The sequence below is a fragment of the Natator depressus genome, chromosome 7, assembly GCF_965152275.1.
Source record: "Natator depressus isolate rNatDep1 chromosome 7, rNatDep2.hap1, whole genome shotgun sequence".
NCBI lineage: Eukaryota > Metazoa > Chordata > Testudines > Cheloniidae > Natator > Natator depressus.
Genome location: NC_134240.1, coordinates 14,339,815 through 14,355,523, shown reverse-complemented (window position 1 = coordinate 14,355,523; position 15,709 = coordinate 14,339,815). Strand labels below are relative to the sequence as shown.

At 39.7% G+C, this 15,709-nt stretch overlaps 1 protein-coding gene across 1 annotated transcript in view; it reads left to right on the top strand.

Annotated features, from left to right (window-relative positions):
* Positions 1–15,709, top strand: part of IL5RA (interleukin 5 receptor subunit alpha) — a 33,524-nt gene that overhangs the window by 6,102 nt on the left and 11,713 nt on the right. Inside the window, exons 2-8 of the mRNA XM_074957526.1 lie at positions 4,130–4,214; positions 5,360–5,505; positions 6,137–6,275; positions 10,132–10,264; positions 10,341–10,531; positions 13,349–13,494; positions 14,300–14,435. Coding sequence (XP_074813627.1) covers positions 4,130–4,214; positions 5,360–5,505; positions 6,137–6,275; positions 10,132–10,264; positions 10,341–10,531; positions 13,349–13,494; positions 14,300–14,435 — 976 coding nt within the window. The remainder of the gene's footprint in view (positions 1–4,129; positions 4,215–5,359; positions 5,506–6,136; positions 6,276–10,131; positions 10,265–10,340; positions 10,532–13,348; positions 13,495–14,299; positions 14,436–15,709) is intronic.

Below are 15,709 nucleotides of genomic sequence, written 5' to 3'. Positions count from 1 at the left end.
AGAGCTGCCCAGAGGCCAGTTTTCAGAAACAGAGCTAAGAATCTGAAAGGAACCCTTAGGATTCTGCTGGGAACCTCAAGGAACATTTTTTGGAGGAGCGAATGGGTATCCCTTTTACAGATTGCCTTGTCTTTCGTGCACTGGGAAATGAGAGTCTGGAACCTGCTCCCAGTCAGTAAATTCTTGACAGTGGACTAGACTGCAGCTGTGCTAATAAGTAAGAAAAACCTTAACTTCTAGCAGATGTTTTCTGCAACTGTGGCTTTTTGCTGTCTTTTAAGACGGAAGATATTATTTATCATTTTCTACAGTATTTATTTTATACCATTCATAATCAAAATTTGCTTGCCTCTTATTTCAGTGTGAATACTTATGCTTATTAGTGAATAGGCTGTTAATGCTATTGTGGATATCTAATCACCTTGTCTAATTATTTAAAATGACACTTTTGTTTGATCAGAGAGACAAGGTGGGTGAGGTAATATCTTTTATTGGACCAACTTCTGCTGGTGAGCGAGAAAAGCTTTGGAGGCACACAGAGCTCTTCTTCAGGTCTGGGAAAGGTACTTCCAATGTCATAGCAAAATGCAACATGGAATGGATTGCTTAGCATAAATAGAAAAGGAGTACTTGTGGCATCTTAGTCTCTAAAGTGCCACAACTACTCCTTTTCTTTTTGAGAACACAGACTAACACGGTTGCTACTCTGAAACTTAGCATAAATAGTTAGCACATAGTATAAGGGACCATTTAAGGTAGAGTGGCCTGTTAACACCAATAGAAGATTTTACCTCGCTCACCCTGTCTCTGAAATATCCTGGGACCAACACGGCTACAACTACACTGCATACATTTTCGTTTGATTACATTTTCAGTAATTTCACATACACACCGACCAGTAAATGATGAAGTACAATGATAAACATATCTGAAAAGTTTGTAGTATCACGTGAGTATGGAAATGCCTCTTTAAAGAATTAATTTTTCTCTACTGGGGTGATGGAAAAATAAAGTATAAAATAAAAAGAAATGAGGAAGGAAAAGATTTGGAGCTAAAATCACAAGGATTCAAGGATAAAACAACATAAGATTCAGTCAAGGTAAACTGATCTGCATTAGTATAATATTTTTCTCCCATTTTTCAAATGGGAAATTGAGGGTCCAGGAATCTTAGGGCAGGTCTACACTTAAAACGCTGCTTGGCACAGCTGCACCAATGCAACTGCACTGCTATAGCTCTTTAATGAAAACACTCTAAGCCGATGGGAGAAAACTCCTGTCGGCTTAGTTAATCCACCTCTGGGAGAGAGGGTAGCTATGTCAGTGGGAGAAGCTCTCCTGCCGACATAGTGCTGGATTATGCATACTCCTGAGAGATGTACTTATACTGAAGTAATTCTGTATTGTAGACCAGGGCCTAGTGTCCTTCCAAGGTCCCAGGGAAAGTATGTGGTGGAAGAAGAATTAGAAACCAGATCTCTTGACTCCAAGGTAAAAATTTACAAACTTGGGTGTTAGGCACCCATCTTTCAGCTACTAAATAGATGGCTTGATTTGCAGGCATGCTAAGTACCAGCAGCCTCCGTCCAAGTCAATGTTCTGAAATTACTGAAGTCAGTACAAGAGGTGGGTCTTCAGCACATCTGACAAGCTGGGCATTTTAGAAATCTAGAGATGAACTCAGGTGCCTAACTTTAGGCACCTACGGTTGAAAAATTTGATTGCCAGCGTTGTGCTCCCCATTTACTCAGAGAAATATAAAGCTCTCTTTAAAACCTTACATAAGGGTACTGCTGCAGCTATGAAGCAATAATAAAGCACCTCCCATAGCTAAAAAGTTTAATCATAAGTGAAATCCAGTTCAATACTCTGATTACATCGGCTTCAATAATACCAGAACTAAACAGTAAGTACTCTTGCATTGCCTCTGGGAGGCTCAGACCTCCCTGTTAGGATTTGTATGTGATTTTTCAGTAATTTGAATGCGTTTTAGAAGAAATATGATCTAGCCATTGTTTGTAGATTTTTGTATCTTTAGTAATGTTTATGGAAGAAGAAAAACTGAAAATCTGTATGAGGCTTGCAAATGGAATTTTAAAGAAATGCTATATTTCATATTTTTGCAAGACCCACTGGGTCTTTTCTTACATAAAAACTTTTTTATTGGTATGATTTCTGTGTCTTTACATACAGATTAGGCAACAATTAAATAGCCCATTTTAGGGCATGTCTACACTACAGCCCTAAGTCAACCTATGTTAGGTTGACTTACAGGCACCACACTAATTACAGCCAATGGTGAAATCAACAGATGCATGGCTTTTCAGGAGCTATATTGCCATCGAGGGCAAGTGGTCTTGGAGATATTGTGCCGGCATGTGGATGGCCATGGCATGATTCTTTGAAATTCCCATGGATCTCAGAAGGGCATCACGTATCAGGCCAAATCTGCTTCCAACTCCATAGTAGCAGATGGAGGCCAAGCTTGGCTCCCCTGAGACTGATCAGTTAGAAATGCCACAGGTCCAACCAGACTCATTCACTTTTCTGACCAGCAAATAAGTAGCTCCCCACAGGATATAAACATAGAGAATGGAATGGGACTTGGATGTTACACAACACCTTGTTTTCATGAACTCAAAATTAAAAATAGTTACTCTGCAGCAGAAGTTTCCAAACCTGCACTTGCTGGATCACTGGGGATCTGCAGAGTACTTGCTGATGGGTCATGGAAAACTGATAGGTCGCAGGATGCTAGCTCTTTTCACTTCCAGCTGCTAAATCACTTTACAGAAGCTAAAATACACTAAATACTTTCACAGTGTTATTTTTCCATGTAAGGAATTGCTGTAGTTGCCGTAGACAAGTTATGTGAGTCGGACTGGGAGGGAATGCAGTCATGCCTGAGGATGTTCTTAGTGAGACAGTCTCTCTCTTAAGATGCAGTCCATCATATGAAAGTTTGGGAACCTGCTGGTCAGTACTGCCTTGTTGTTTACTGGGTTATGTGTGAATGATCAGTCGAACAGATTTTCTGTACTTCACACACAAAAACCAAGTTTAACCTCAGCACACCATGCTGTTTACTAAACATTAAAAGTAATCACTCTTTCAGTCTCATGCAAACAAAAATGGCTTCTCTTACACCCAGTAATAAACACAGACATGTAGGTCCCTGGAGAACGTAACCTTTAGGGCTAGCCTGCTAGCTTGTTTTATTAGAAACCGCAAGAACATAGAAGTAACGGTTCAGGCACATCTAGCAATAACAGTGTTGATGGGGTAAGTTAGTAAAATAGTGTACGTGGAAGGGAAAGAGGGTAGAATGAAGGTTGTGGTGTGTGCAGAGGCAACCTTTACCCTCAGTCTCCCACTCCGGAAAGCAGTAGCCCCTCCCTAAGCTTCCAGATTTTGCCCCTGCCTCTCCCTGTGGGGTGCAGCTCGCAGCACACTGATGCCAGCAGCTGCTGCACAGGGAAGGGGGACAGAAATTTAGTAATGGCAAGATGTGTACCTGCAGGCAGGGCCATCCCTAGCCATTTTGGTGCCCTACTCAGCCCCCCTGCGGGGGGGTAGGGGGCGGAGTGTGGGGCCTCAGGCCTCCATGGGGGGGCAGGAACAGGCTTGGGGGGCAAAGGGGAACCACCCCCCAGCATGAGCCAGTGGAATGAAGCGGTTTGGGGCTGGGTCGCTAAACTTCCTGCCACACAGTGAATGCACGGTGTGCCTGACCCCTGCTGCAGTCCTCAGGGGAAGGGGTGGCATGGGGGTGGGGCTGGGGAAGAGCGGGGGGCGGGAAGAGGCAGGGCGGGCATGGAGCAGGGCGGGGGCTTTGGGGAAAGGGTGGAGTGGGGGCAGGGCTGGGGCAGAGTGGGGGGGCATGGGGAAGATGCGGAGCAGGGGCTGGAGCAGCACGCAGTTGCATATTTTGTGTATGGGTAGGGATGGCCCTGTCTGCAGGGGAAGGAGTGGAGGATAGGCACTATAAGGTGACAACTTAATTTCCTTAATTTTGTTTATTTGCATGTAGCCACCTCAGATGTTACACTACAAACTTTGTGTGTGTTAATTTATAGGTAAGGGGCTACATCTTGTATGATAACTAACCATTATCACTTATTACCAAAAGGATATGGCCATCCTGGTGAGCATTTTTCCAGTTCTCCTTTGGACAATGATGGCATTTCAGGCAAACTTATTGCAAGCTAAAGGAAGTAAGTAATTTTCTCCTAGTGATACTTGAAGCTTTTGTTCTTTTGCCATTTATATGCTTACATTTTTCTCCCATCATGATTTGTTCTCCCGAGGTCTCTGTCACCTTGTTCTTCTAAATTGTCAGTCCCATCCTTCCTCTATCTTTGCTAATATTTATGCCTTATTTCCTTGTTCAGCATAAATATGTTCCACACATATATGTAGGATTGGCAGAATTCAATTTTTTTAATTTCTTCAATGGATAATACCAATCTTTATTTCAAGCATTTTTTCCAATTTTTATTGATTCTAATTTTCACAGTTGGGCAAAATTATGGGTGTGTGTATCAGACAATTATTTAATGACAGCAGGTGTTGTTATTAAAGTTAAAGCTTTAATACACTTTAAAACACTAACTGTCAACATCACATGTCAAAATACACAAAGTAAATGTCCTTAAACCAAACAAGAATAAGTTCTCAAGCAGCATTTCTCTTACTTTGCGTATTTGTAAATTTTGATTACCGATGGAAATATTTTTCGTCGGTTTGTGTGTGCGTACAGTGAAAGCGGTGTATACGGACATTTACCAATAAAAATCTAATCCTGGAAAGCCTATACATATAAATTCTTGTGTTTTAAATTAAATCTCTCTGTATGCTTTAATATACATTTTTCCTAGGGACAAAACTCAATTCCATCTTGTTTGTAAGGCCCTGATTGTGCAAACTGATCTGTGGGTGATAACCCTGGGCCAACACAAATGGACCTCAGGGATCCATCCATCCAGGGAATCCATCCATCCTGAAGGATCCAAAACTATATTTTTTTAAACAAACTAGCTGTGATAGTAGGTTACTCACCTTTGTGAATTTAAAGTAATCTGGTTTTCATAATAGTTTTATCTTGGTTAGGTTTCAATTAAATTCCTATTCAATAATCTATTTGCTCCTATCTCTCAGCCTTTTGCCCAAGTATAAGAAACATGTTTTATAAGAAGCTATTGAATAAATAAAGTCTAACGTTTAAGTGAAGTCTGTAACCATTTTCCTGTATTGATAGTTACTTGTAAGTAGCTATTGCTCTGAACTACTCACTATTCACTATTATTAGTTTATTCATTAGTATATCATTAATTATTTTGTTTTTTCCCTTAATGAACAGTTCAGGTTCTCCCACCTGTTAACTTCACTCTCACAGTCTCTGCTCTAGCAGAAGTACTTTTGCAATGGAAACCAAACCCTGATCAAGAAGAAAAGAACTACACTATTAGATATGATGTGGAAATTATGACTCCTGAGAGGGAAGTGGTAAGTGTAAAGTATTGCTAATACATGCTGGATTAAATGTGCTATATTAAATTCAAACCCAAGATTTACTGATTAAGATATGACTTTCAGATACATTGGCTCATCAGATTTACTTTTGGTTTAGTGTCGTAAACAAATATATTAGCCGTTGACCAGATCCATCTCTCTCTCTGTCTGTGGGAACAACTCTGTTGCAAGGGAGATTAACCCCAGGAAATAGCAGGTGTCAGTACTTCTGTCACGATTCCCAAGGAATTCTACTAAGTGAGGGTAGTTTTAATTTTTGGCTCAATGGAGGCTGTCCGGGAGAGGTGTTGAATCAGCACTGCTCCTGGATGGTATAGTCCACCACTGATGTTACTGCATTTATTGCAGATTGACGCCAGTATATAGCTAGTATTTGGATCCATGTTTCACCAAAATTCTGTACCTGGAAACCTTCATTTAACCCATTTCCAGTAGGCAATCCCCCATCTTAAGCAACACATTTGAAGTACCTTCAAATACCATATGATTTGAACTTTAGTAAAAGACCACCTTTGTTAGGAGACCTACCTTTGCTGGTCCTCTGCGTGAGAACCTAGGTCAGGTTTCAGTGCATTTGATACTAATAAATTGTTTATTTTTCAAGTATGATACAAAGAAAACTTGCAGTACCCGTATGGCTGTGCTTCATAATGGTTTTTCTGCACGTATACGGACATTGCTTCTCTATACCAACTCACAAATAAAAAGTAACTGGGTTACAGCTAAACTCCAAGCCCCACCAGGTAAGATGTGTTACAAATGTAATTTTATGTTATGTTGTAGTCTGTAGACAAGAAAGCATGAAAAGGATGACAGGTTAAAAATTTCAGAAGGAAGACACATCTCCTACTCTACATGGCATTGTTCTTATACAATAGTTTTGGTCCAGATTCCAGTATCATTTTTCACACTGAATAGCATCTTACTCCTGATTATAACTCCATGACTTCATTTTGTCAGCGGCACTACTTGTGGAGCAAGATGCTATTTGATCTGAGTATGGGTATCAGAATTAGGCCCTCAGGAGGGACAACGGTCCCAAGGAGCAGAAGATGGCTGAGATTTAGGGTATCAGTTAAGATAGGCCTGGTTTGGCTAATATAATTGATAAAGAGGAGGTGGAGTAGTGGTTTTGTTAGATCAGGGAGTGTGCAGAGATATCATGAGAATGTGTAAGATCCTGAAATGAAAAGAACAGAAAGATGCCTATCCTGGAAGACTCATTGGCTCAGGGGACTGGTAACAGAATAACAACCTTTTTCACCTGGAGGTTACTGGCTGACTTTTAATTACTACTACTTAACAACTGGTCAGGGGTCTGCGTGAAATAAGTTGGGGAACCCTGTTTGGTTTCTAGTAGAGTTGGTTCCTCATCACAGTTTTAACTAATTGTCCATCTATGCTGACAGGACTGAATGGAGATGGGCACTATTTCTCAGCCTTAGAAACGATCCCTACAGATCAAGGTAGAGGCACTTTAGATGGTAGGGATGCATGTAGAAGGTTACACTGCTGTTGTAAGATTTGATCCTGTAAATGGACTTGCATTCTTCTAAATCAAATCTAACCATCCATCCTTTGTTTTAGAAAACATACTCCTGTTTTAGGATTTTGAATTCTCCATGAGAGAAGTCTGTTGTACTCGTCTCCTACAGACTTTTCATTTTCCCAATTGTCCTCATCTCTATCCTGCATTGTTTTCATTGTTGGCCTGGTATCTAGCAATATCAGCAATCAGAGCCTTGTGTTACAAAAAAGCTAAGCAAACAGGCCCCAGAGAATCATAGTTATCTCCATTGCTTTTTCCATCTCCTTTCCAATCCGTATCTGATTTCAATCTCTCTGCAGCTCTTGTCATGTCTGTGCTAGCCAGACTCACTCTTGGAAGCCCCCAAGCCTGGAATACGTTCTGCAGCTGTACAACTTTGATAATCCTTACAACAGAGTTCTTGAAAGACAGTAGCTGAGATCATCTAATCCCCCCTTATTTAATAATTTAGTTCACTTCTGCTCTAGAGACAGTTTAGGACAGCTCAAGTCTAAATGCGCCGATTACATCACAAAGCCTGAAGGGCAGTGTTGTGTCTGTTCTAGTCTGACTTCCTTTATGCAAACAGGTTCAACCAATTCTGGGAAAGAAGGAAATGGAAGTGATTTTAAGAATCTTTTGATTTTTGAAATGTTTATTTAGAGATAGATAGGTTTGTTTACATATGTATGTATGTATGTATACTTGTCAGACATCATGCAAACTGCCTGAGAAAGCCTTATACTCTTGGGGCCTGATTCAAAGCCCTTACAAGTCAATGGGACCACTGAGAGGCTTAAAATTATGCATTATGTGTAGTAATAATTGGGCCTACAAATTCACCCTAATTGTGAGCTCAATTGTAAGAAGTGAGTGAAAGTTCAGAAAATGTCACAGTAGCCTATAACAATAAATGTTGATGGGGAAAGGTACAAAAGGGAGACAGAATTAGTTAAAAAGCCTACTGTTATAACTCAAGCACTGTGTTAAGCTCATGCCTGGTAAAGTCAGGGACCAGAACTCAGGGAACCAAAATTGGTGTTTTGGAAATTAGGCCTAATTGGCAAGCAAAATAATGAGGAAATGGGCTATTCTGCCCATCATTCCCTTTTGGGCGCCTTAAAAGAAAAGTCTTTAGGATAAAAAAAAAATCAAGCAGCAGCTGTTTGCCAACAACCGGTGACTGAAAGATGGGAGAACAGGAACAAGCAAACTTCACCACCATGGCTTTCCTCCCTCCCCCGCCTACTGGAACTCTGGGATCCACCGTGGGTCTTTGTCATCCTACTACCAAGAGATGTTCTGAACAGACTTGGCCAAAGGGAGGGACCCAGATGATATCACTACCCCCACTGCTCTGGCTAAACCCCGGACACCGTCTGGGGTCTGAGACTGTGTTGTTTTCTTCCCCGCCTGTGTATCTTTTGCTCGTCCCACCTTATTTCTTCTCTTTCCTATCTCTTACCCTATCTCTTCGTTTGCCTTCTGTTTAATAGACGTCAGGCTTAGCTAGCCAAGACTGCATATTTTTCCAATATGTCTGTGAGCCTGTGCCCAGAGAGGCAGATAAAAGCAATGCCTAATTAGTCCAACACTGGTACAAGTTTGCCGCGTCTTGGAGTGGCTGATAAGACTGCTATGCCTGTGTTTCTCCAGCAGTAATGCTGCAAATGAGAGTTAACACCAGTGACAAATTTGCATTTTCTATCTTTCCTGTTCTTGTCTCTCCCCTTGTGTGTATATGTCTTGTTTTGTGTTCTAGGAAATGGGATCAGACTTTAAAAAGAACAGCAGCAGCAGCTCCAGCCCTTCTCAACTAACTTTTTTTCTTTTCCCCAAAAAGGACCATTTAAGAGACTGTCAAACAAAGATTGTTTTCCTTCTAAAGACTCTCTATAGGTAAATGAAAAGGGAACAAGGGATGCTGTTAAAATGAAAGTCTTGCTTAATACCTTACATTTTAAATGCTTTAACTGTTTTCCCTTCTTTTTTCTATCTTTAGTAACAGGTTAAAAGGTGTTTTTAATGATGTATTTGCCATGGTACTTAGCAGGCTGAGGTCTTTGTTTACCAAATGTTAAAGGTTGCTTAAAACTGTTTCATGTTGGAAAGTTACAGGGTCATGTTAACACCTTTAACTCTTTGGGTTGGTATATAAGGCCCTACTTGAATTGTGGGACGAACTTTAAATAATTGCGGCTGAGTTGCGAACAAGACATGGAAAATCGTGGAAAAGTAATAATGGACCTTTATTAATAGCAGTAATTTGGAAAAGCCAAAGTAGACCTATTTGTTTATGAAAAAATTACTGGAACGATATCAACACTGAAGTATTATGTTATGCCTGCTCATTGTTTTGATAACAACCTTTTTTGCTGCAACTATATTACATTCATTTTAAACCAGTGACAGGTACAATATAAAACTCAGAAGACTAAAAGTCTTAACACAACTGCTGTAGAAATTGAGTGCAGTCACGTTAGCCTTTTACAGGCATTGAATGTTAGTGCAGTGCTAATTGCATAATCAAAATGTATGCAAAATTGTGGACTGTGCAAAGTAAGCCAATTAAAATACAAATTGGAGTGGAAGCTGCAAGATCTGCAATTTCCGTAATATCACGAATGAAGTAGGGCTGTCCTCATATAGACCATTAAATATAGTATAACATGTGCTTATGGGTTTTGCTGGAATGGGGTTTAAAGAAATTGCTTCAAGTGAATGGGACTAAGAGAAAATATTTTAAAACTTTCTAAAACATTTCTAAACATTGTTTCCCGTAATTGAGGGGCATACACAGAATACGTGGTGATGTCCTGTGGTATAAAGAGAACATTTGTAATGTTTGGGATGAACTGCTTCACCACTCATGAGAGAGATTTGATATATAGACAGAGAAATATTCTTATATAGACAGATTAGATAGAATATATACATATACAAGGAACCAAAGACTGTAATCAATTGTATTTTATGTTATTTTATAATCATGAGTAGTAAGAACATGCTAGTAAATATTTAGCACGTATTACCTTACAAGTGCAACCTTTTATGTATTACTGATGCTATAGGTGCTGTTGAGACATCAGTCACTAACTTGTCCTGTGTGATTTACACTGCCATTAATAATACTGCATCTCTTCATTGCGCCTGGATCGCTGGCAAAGTGGCGCCAGAAGATACCAAATACTTTCTATTTTACAGGTAAGTGCCTGCTTCTATTTTTGACCCTTGTAGGTTTCCTTAAGATAATAATGTCTTACAAACTAATCTAATTTAGGTATAACAACTACACTGAAGAATGCCAAGAATATAGTAAAGACAAATGGGAGAGAAATATTGGTTGCCGATTTTCAAACACTTACATAAAGACTAGTGAAACTGACGAAGTCATCGTAATACACATTAATGGGTCAAGCAATGGCACTGCAATCAAACCTTTTGAACAGATATTTAATCAAAATGCCATTCGTGAGTAAATATGTTTATTTTTTACACATTAAAATATCTATAGCTTCTTAGATCTTGGTGAAATGTTTGCAGTGAAATCTTAAAAAAATCTGGTGTAAAACTCAAACGTGCTCTGCATTTTGGTTTAAAGATTTGCTGAAGTTCATTGGTGGTTTGAATGATACATGGTCCAGTTTAAGATGTGGGCTAGTTTAAGGGTTAGCATGGATGTTTTCTGAAACTGGAGGTGTTAGTGTGGAACTAGGGGAAATACGATGATTTTAACAGTGTGATTTTAATAGGTTTAAATTTAAGGACAATAAAACTAAAAGATGGAAATAACCTATTAGTTCCCCTAATTTATCTGTCTGCCAAAGGTCTTGTCCCCTAACGCCCCTACTCTACTTGCACTACATTGATGACATCTTCATCATCTGGACCATGGAAAAGAAGCCCTTGAGGAATTCCACCATGATTTCAACAATTTCCATCCCACCATCAACCTGAGCCTAGACCAATCCACACAAGCGGTCCATTTCCTGGACACTACTGTGCTAATAAACAATGGTCACATAAACACCACCCTATACCGGAAACCTACTGACCGCTATACTTACCTACATGCCTCCAGCTTCCATCCAGGACACACCACAGGATCCGTTGTCTACAGCCAAGCTCTAAGATACAACCGCATTTGCTCCAATCCCTCAGATGGAGACAAACACCTACAAGATGTCTATCAAGCATTCTTAAAACTACAATACCCACCTGCTGAAGTGAAAAAACAGAGTGACAGAGCCAGAAGAGTACCCAGAAGTCACCTACTACAGGACAGGTCCAACAAAGAAAATAACAGAACGCCACTAGCTGTCACCTTCAGCCCCCAACTAAAGCCTTTCCAGCACATCATCAAAGATCTACAACCTATCCTGAAAAATGATCCCTCACTCTCATAGATCTTGGGAGACAGACCAGTCCTCGCTTACAGACAGCCCCCCAACCTGAAGCAAATACTCTCCAGCAACCACACACCACACAACAAAAACACTACCCCAGGAACCTATCCTTGCAACAAAGCCTGATGCCAACTTTGTCCAGATTTTTATTCAAGTGACACCATCATAGGAACTAATCACATTAGCCATGCCATCAGGGGCTCGTTCACCTGCACATCTACCAATGTGATATATGCTATCATGTGCCAGCAATGCCCCTCTGCCATGTACGTCGGCCAAACCGGACAGTCTCTATGCAAAAGAATAAATGGACACAAATCTGACATCAGGAATCATAACATTCAAAAACCGGTAGGAGAACACTTCAACCTCTCTGGCCACTCAGTAAAAGATTTAAGGGTGGCAATTTTGCAACAGAAAAGCTTCAAAAACAGTCTCCACTAAGAAACTGCTGAGCTTGAATTAATATGCAAACTAGATACCATTAACTTGGGTTTGAATAGAGACTGGGAGTGGCTAGGTCATTACACATGCTGAATCTATTTCCCTAAGTTAAATATCCTCACACCTTCTTGTCAACTGTCTAAATGGGCCATCCTGAATATCACTATAAACGATTTTTCTCTTGCTGATAATAGCTCATCTTAATTAATTAGCCTCTTATAGCTTGTATGGCAACTTCCACCTTCTCTGTATGTGTATATATATCTTCTTACAATATGTTCCATTCTATGCATCCGATGAAGTGGGCTGTAGCCCACGAAAGCTTATGCTCTAATAAATTTGTTAGTCTCTAAGGTGCCACAAGTACTCCTGTTCTTTTTGCAGATACAGACTAACACGGCTGCTACTCTGAAACCTGCCAAAGTATGGTTTCCCACAGTATTTTTTTACTGCTTTATCCAGTCTAGCTTTAAATGTCCCAAGCAATGCAGCTTTTAGCAGTTTTTAATGTACAGTTTAACACATTTCATCGGAAGGAAGCTTTTCCTGATAGGTTATTTTTCCTTTTCTTAATGTCATCCCTTTACTCTAGTTTATACTCCCTGGATCTTCTTATATAATTCCCTTCCCATCTTAGTTTGTACAACCTTCACTTATTTATAGACTTATCACATCTCCTTTCATATGTTGCTTAACTAAGAGAAACATATTGAACTTTTTAAACTTACTTCTTAGAGGTATCCACATATTCAGTTTCAATGCTCTTCTCTGAACTTCTTGCAATTTTTCAGAAACTTTATGGCAGCATGGTGCCTGGAATACACTGAAGTATTGTATTCCGGTCACCATATTACCAAAAGGATGTTGGAAAACAGGAAGGTCTTACAACACAGATAGACTCAGCAGGACATATAGAAGCACCTTTGGCATGGTAGAGGCAAGATTTGTGTGTGGAGGGCAGCCTCCATTTACACAATTCTAGGGGTCATCATCCAACCCCTAAAATAAGGCAACATGAAATGATATATGGTGACAAAAGCTGGTGGAGGCTAAGGAGAAAAGGGGGAAAAGGTTATAGCAACAAGACCTATTTTGCATGAAAAAAATCTCCTTACCTTCTCTTTGTCAATAATGAATCTTACAAGGCATGAAATAATTGAAAGTTGTTGTTTTTTAAAATCTTGTAAAGGATTTTAATAAAGGAGGTCAGTTACTCAGTAATTGTTAATATATCAGTGGCTTTACCAACTTTTCAATGTTTGTTTTTCCACTGATATATTCAGTTCTCTTAAACCCCTTCCTATCATACAACAAACTCAAAGTGAAATTCGTGGGCTGTAAATTCAACCAGATCCAAACCATAGCCAAACTTTTGAACAACCTCCTGCCAAGAGAATTGTTTTATGGGTAATACACTGGTATCTTATTCATTTTCTAGAGAAAGTAAATCCTCCTAGAAATGTCACCATGTCTTTAAAACAAAACAACCTTCTGGTCAAGTGGGAAATGCCAGCTTCTTCTTTCCTAAAGGAATGTTTTAAATATGAACTTAACATCTACAACTGGAAGATGGCTTACAAACAGGTAACTGCTTGTTGAAAGTTGAGGTATTCTATATAGAACTTACCTATGAATTGTCTTTCTTATATGTCTAGAATATGTCTCATATGTAATCTAGTGAAAAAGTCTTCTGGTTCATGGATATCTTTTGAGTTTCAAATTATGCATGTAACCAGCACTCCAACTACCATCCTCTAAAATCTACAGATCTAGCGTCAAATCTTAGTCCCACTGAAATCAATGACAAAACTCCCACTGACTTTAATGGGGCTAGGATTTCACCCCTAATTTTTAAATCAGCTTTCTTTTATGGAGCACTTTTTTTTTTTGCCTACAATGAATTATACCCACATTTTAGCTTGGAAAACACCAATAGAACAATTTAAAATGTACATCAGTTTTGGATGTTCATCTTGACGCATCCAGGTCCATTCTGTCAAAGGTACAGGTGCTCAGCAACTCTGAAAATCCAACAGTAAGGGTCTTAAATTGGACCCCCCAAAACTAGTGACTACTTTTGAAAATTTTGGCCTGAATGAATTGCAGGGGGAAAATGGTGGATGTAATTAATTGTGGGTACAAAATTGTGCCCACAAATATGGAGATTTTGTGTGAAAATCATGTCTTTGACATCAACCTCTAGGCTATTAAAACTAATTTAAAAGAAGAACAAACACAATAATCAATTTGTAACAATGCTTATATCTATGCCTAAAGCAAATATTGTAAATTTACTTCTGAAGTTTAGTAACTGGAGCAATTTAAATGTTGCTCTCTTGACCTTATTAGTCTTAAGAAATCTATGACAGAGTTGTGTTGTTTTTAACAGATATTGGAAACCGAGTTAAATAGTTTCAGTTTAAGGATTGATGACACCTGCAGATACTCCATACAGATTAGAGCTAATCATCAATCATGGTGTACCGAAGGATTTTGGAGTGATTGGACTGAACCTCGTTATATTGGTAAGAATCAAACTGTCTTTGTTGTCTAATAGTTACTTTAATACATATGTTATTGAAGGCCAAATTCTGTTTAATCATGCACATGTACAGCTACCATTAACTTCAGTGGAAGCCATGCAAGTGTATCTGAGGACGTACATTGACCCTTTAATTGTTGCTACTCCTTGCTACGTCTGGATAGTCCAGAATATGGGTTCCATTCATAAAGATATTTGTGGATAAATGAAAAATTTGTTTGAAAGAACACTTGAAAATAGTGTAGATCCCAAATTCAGGTTTTAATTAAAAGAATCAATAAAAACAGCTTACTAAAAATAAACATGGTGCAGTGAACACAAATGCTATTGTATTGCTAATACATGAGAACCAGAAAGTGAAACTGACTGGTTCAAATTTTAGAGCTGGTTGAAAAGGATTCATTGAACTACACCCACAACTCTTTTTGAAGTCAATGAGGGCTGTGCATGCTTGGCACCTCTGAAATCATGGTCCTAGGGGAGTGTATAGCGCTCCTTCCTGCCTACTGATACAATGTTGGCGCATTGGCTGGGTCTACACTTGCATAGTTTTTGCACTATCAGTTTCAATGGTGATAGTGAACCAGTGAAAGAAAAGCACTGGTTTGTGTACTCACTTACTTCCAAAGGCGTCAGAGTTTTTACATTTGCAGCACTTCCATCGCGGATCAGGGCAGCTATCCCACAGTGCAGCTCTCTCCATTTTGACGATGGGTCTTGTGGGAAGGGTGGGAGGTGATCACGGGGCACCCAGGGTCCCTGCACAGCCTCCTCTCCCCAAACACTGATCAGCTCCAGTAGCTCAGCATTGCTCCAAGCAGGGGATCGTTTGCTCAGTGGAGCAGGCATTGTCACCTGGCCAGAAGATAAATGAGCACTTGCAATAAAACAGGAAGGGGAGTTTCAAAGTTCCCGGGGCTTTACAGGGGGAGGAGTGGATGTCTGTTTACCTGGCATCACAGCAGCAGAGCTGCTGCCACAGTGGTCACCTAGCATTGTGGGATATCCTGCGGAGGCTAAAAGCTGTGTAAACAGGAAGAACGTGTCTTCACTTGCACATCACCGCAAAAGCATCACCAGTAAGAGCTGCATGCCTCTCGTGGAGATGTTTTTCTCTTTGCGGTGAAACTTCTGATTTTTACTGCAAAAAGTCTTTGGCAAGTGTAGATGCTCCCACGGTTTTTGCGCAAAAAAGGGACTTTTTCTGCTTTAAATGGCAAGTGTAGACATGATTGGTGCAATACTATTTCAGAGAAA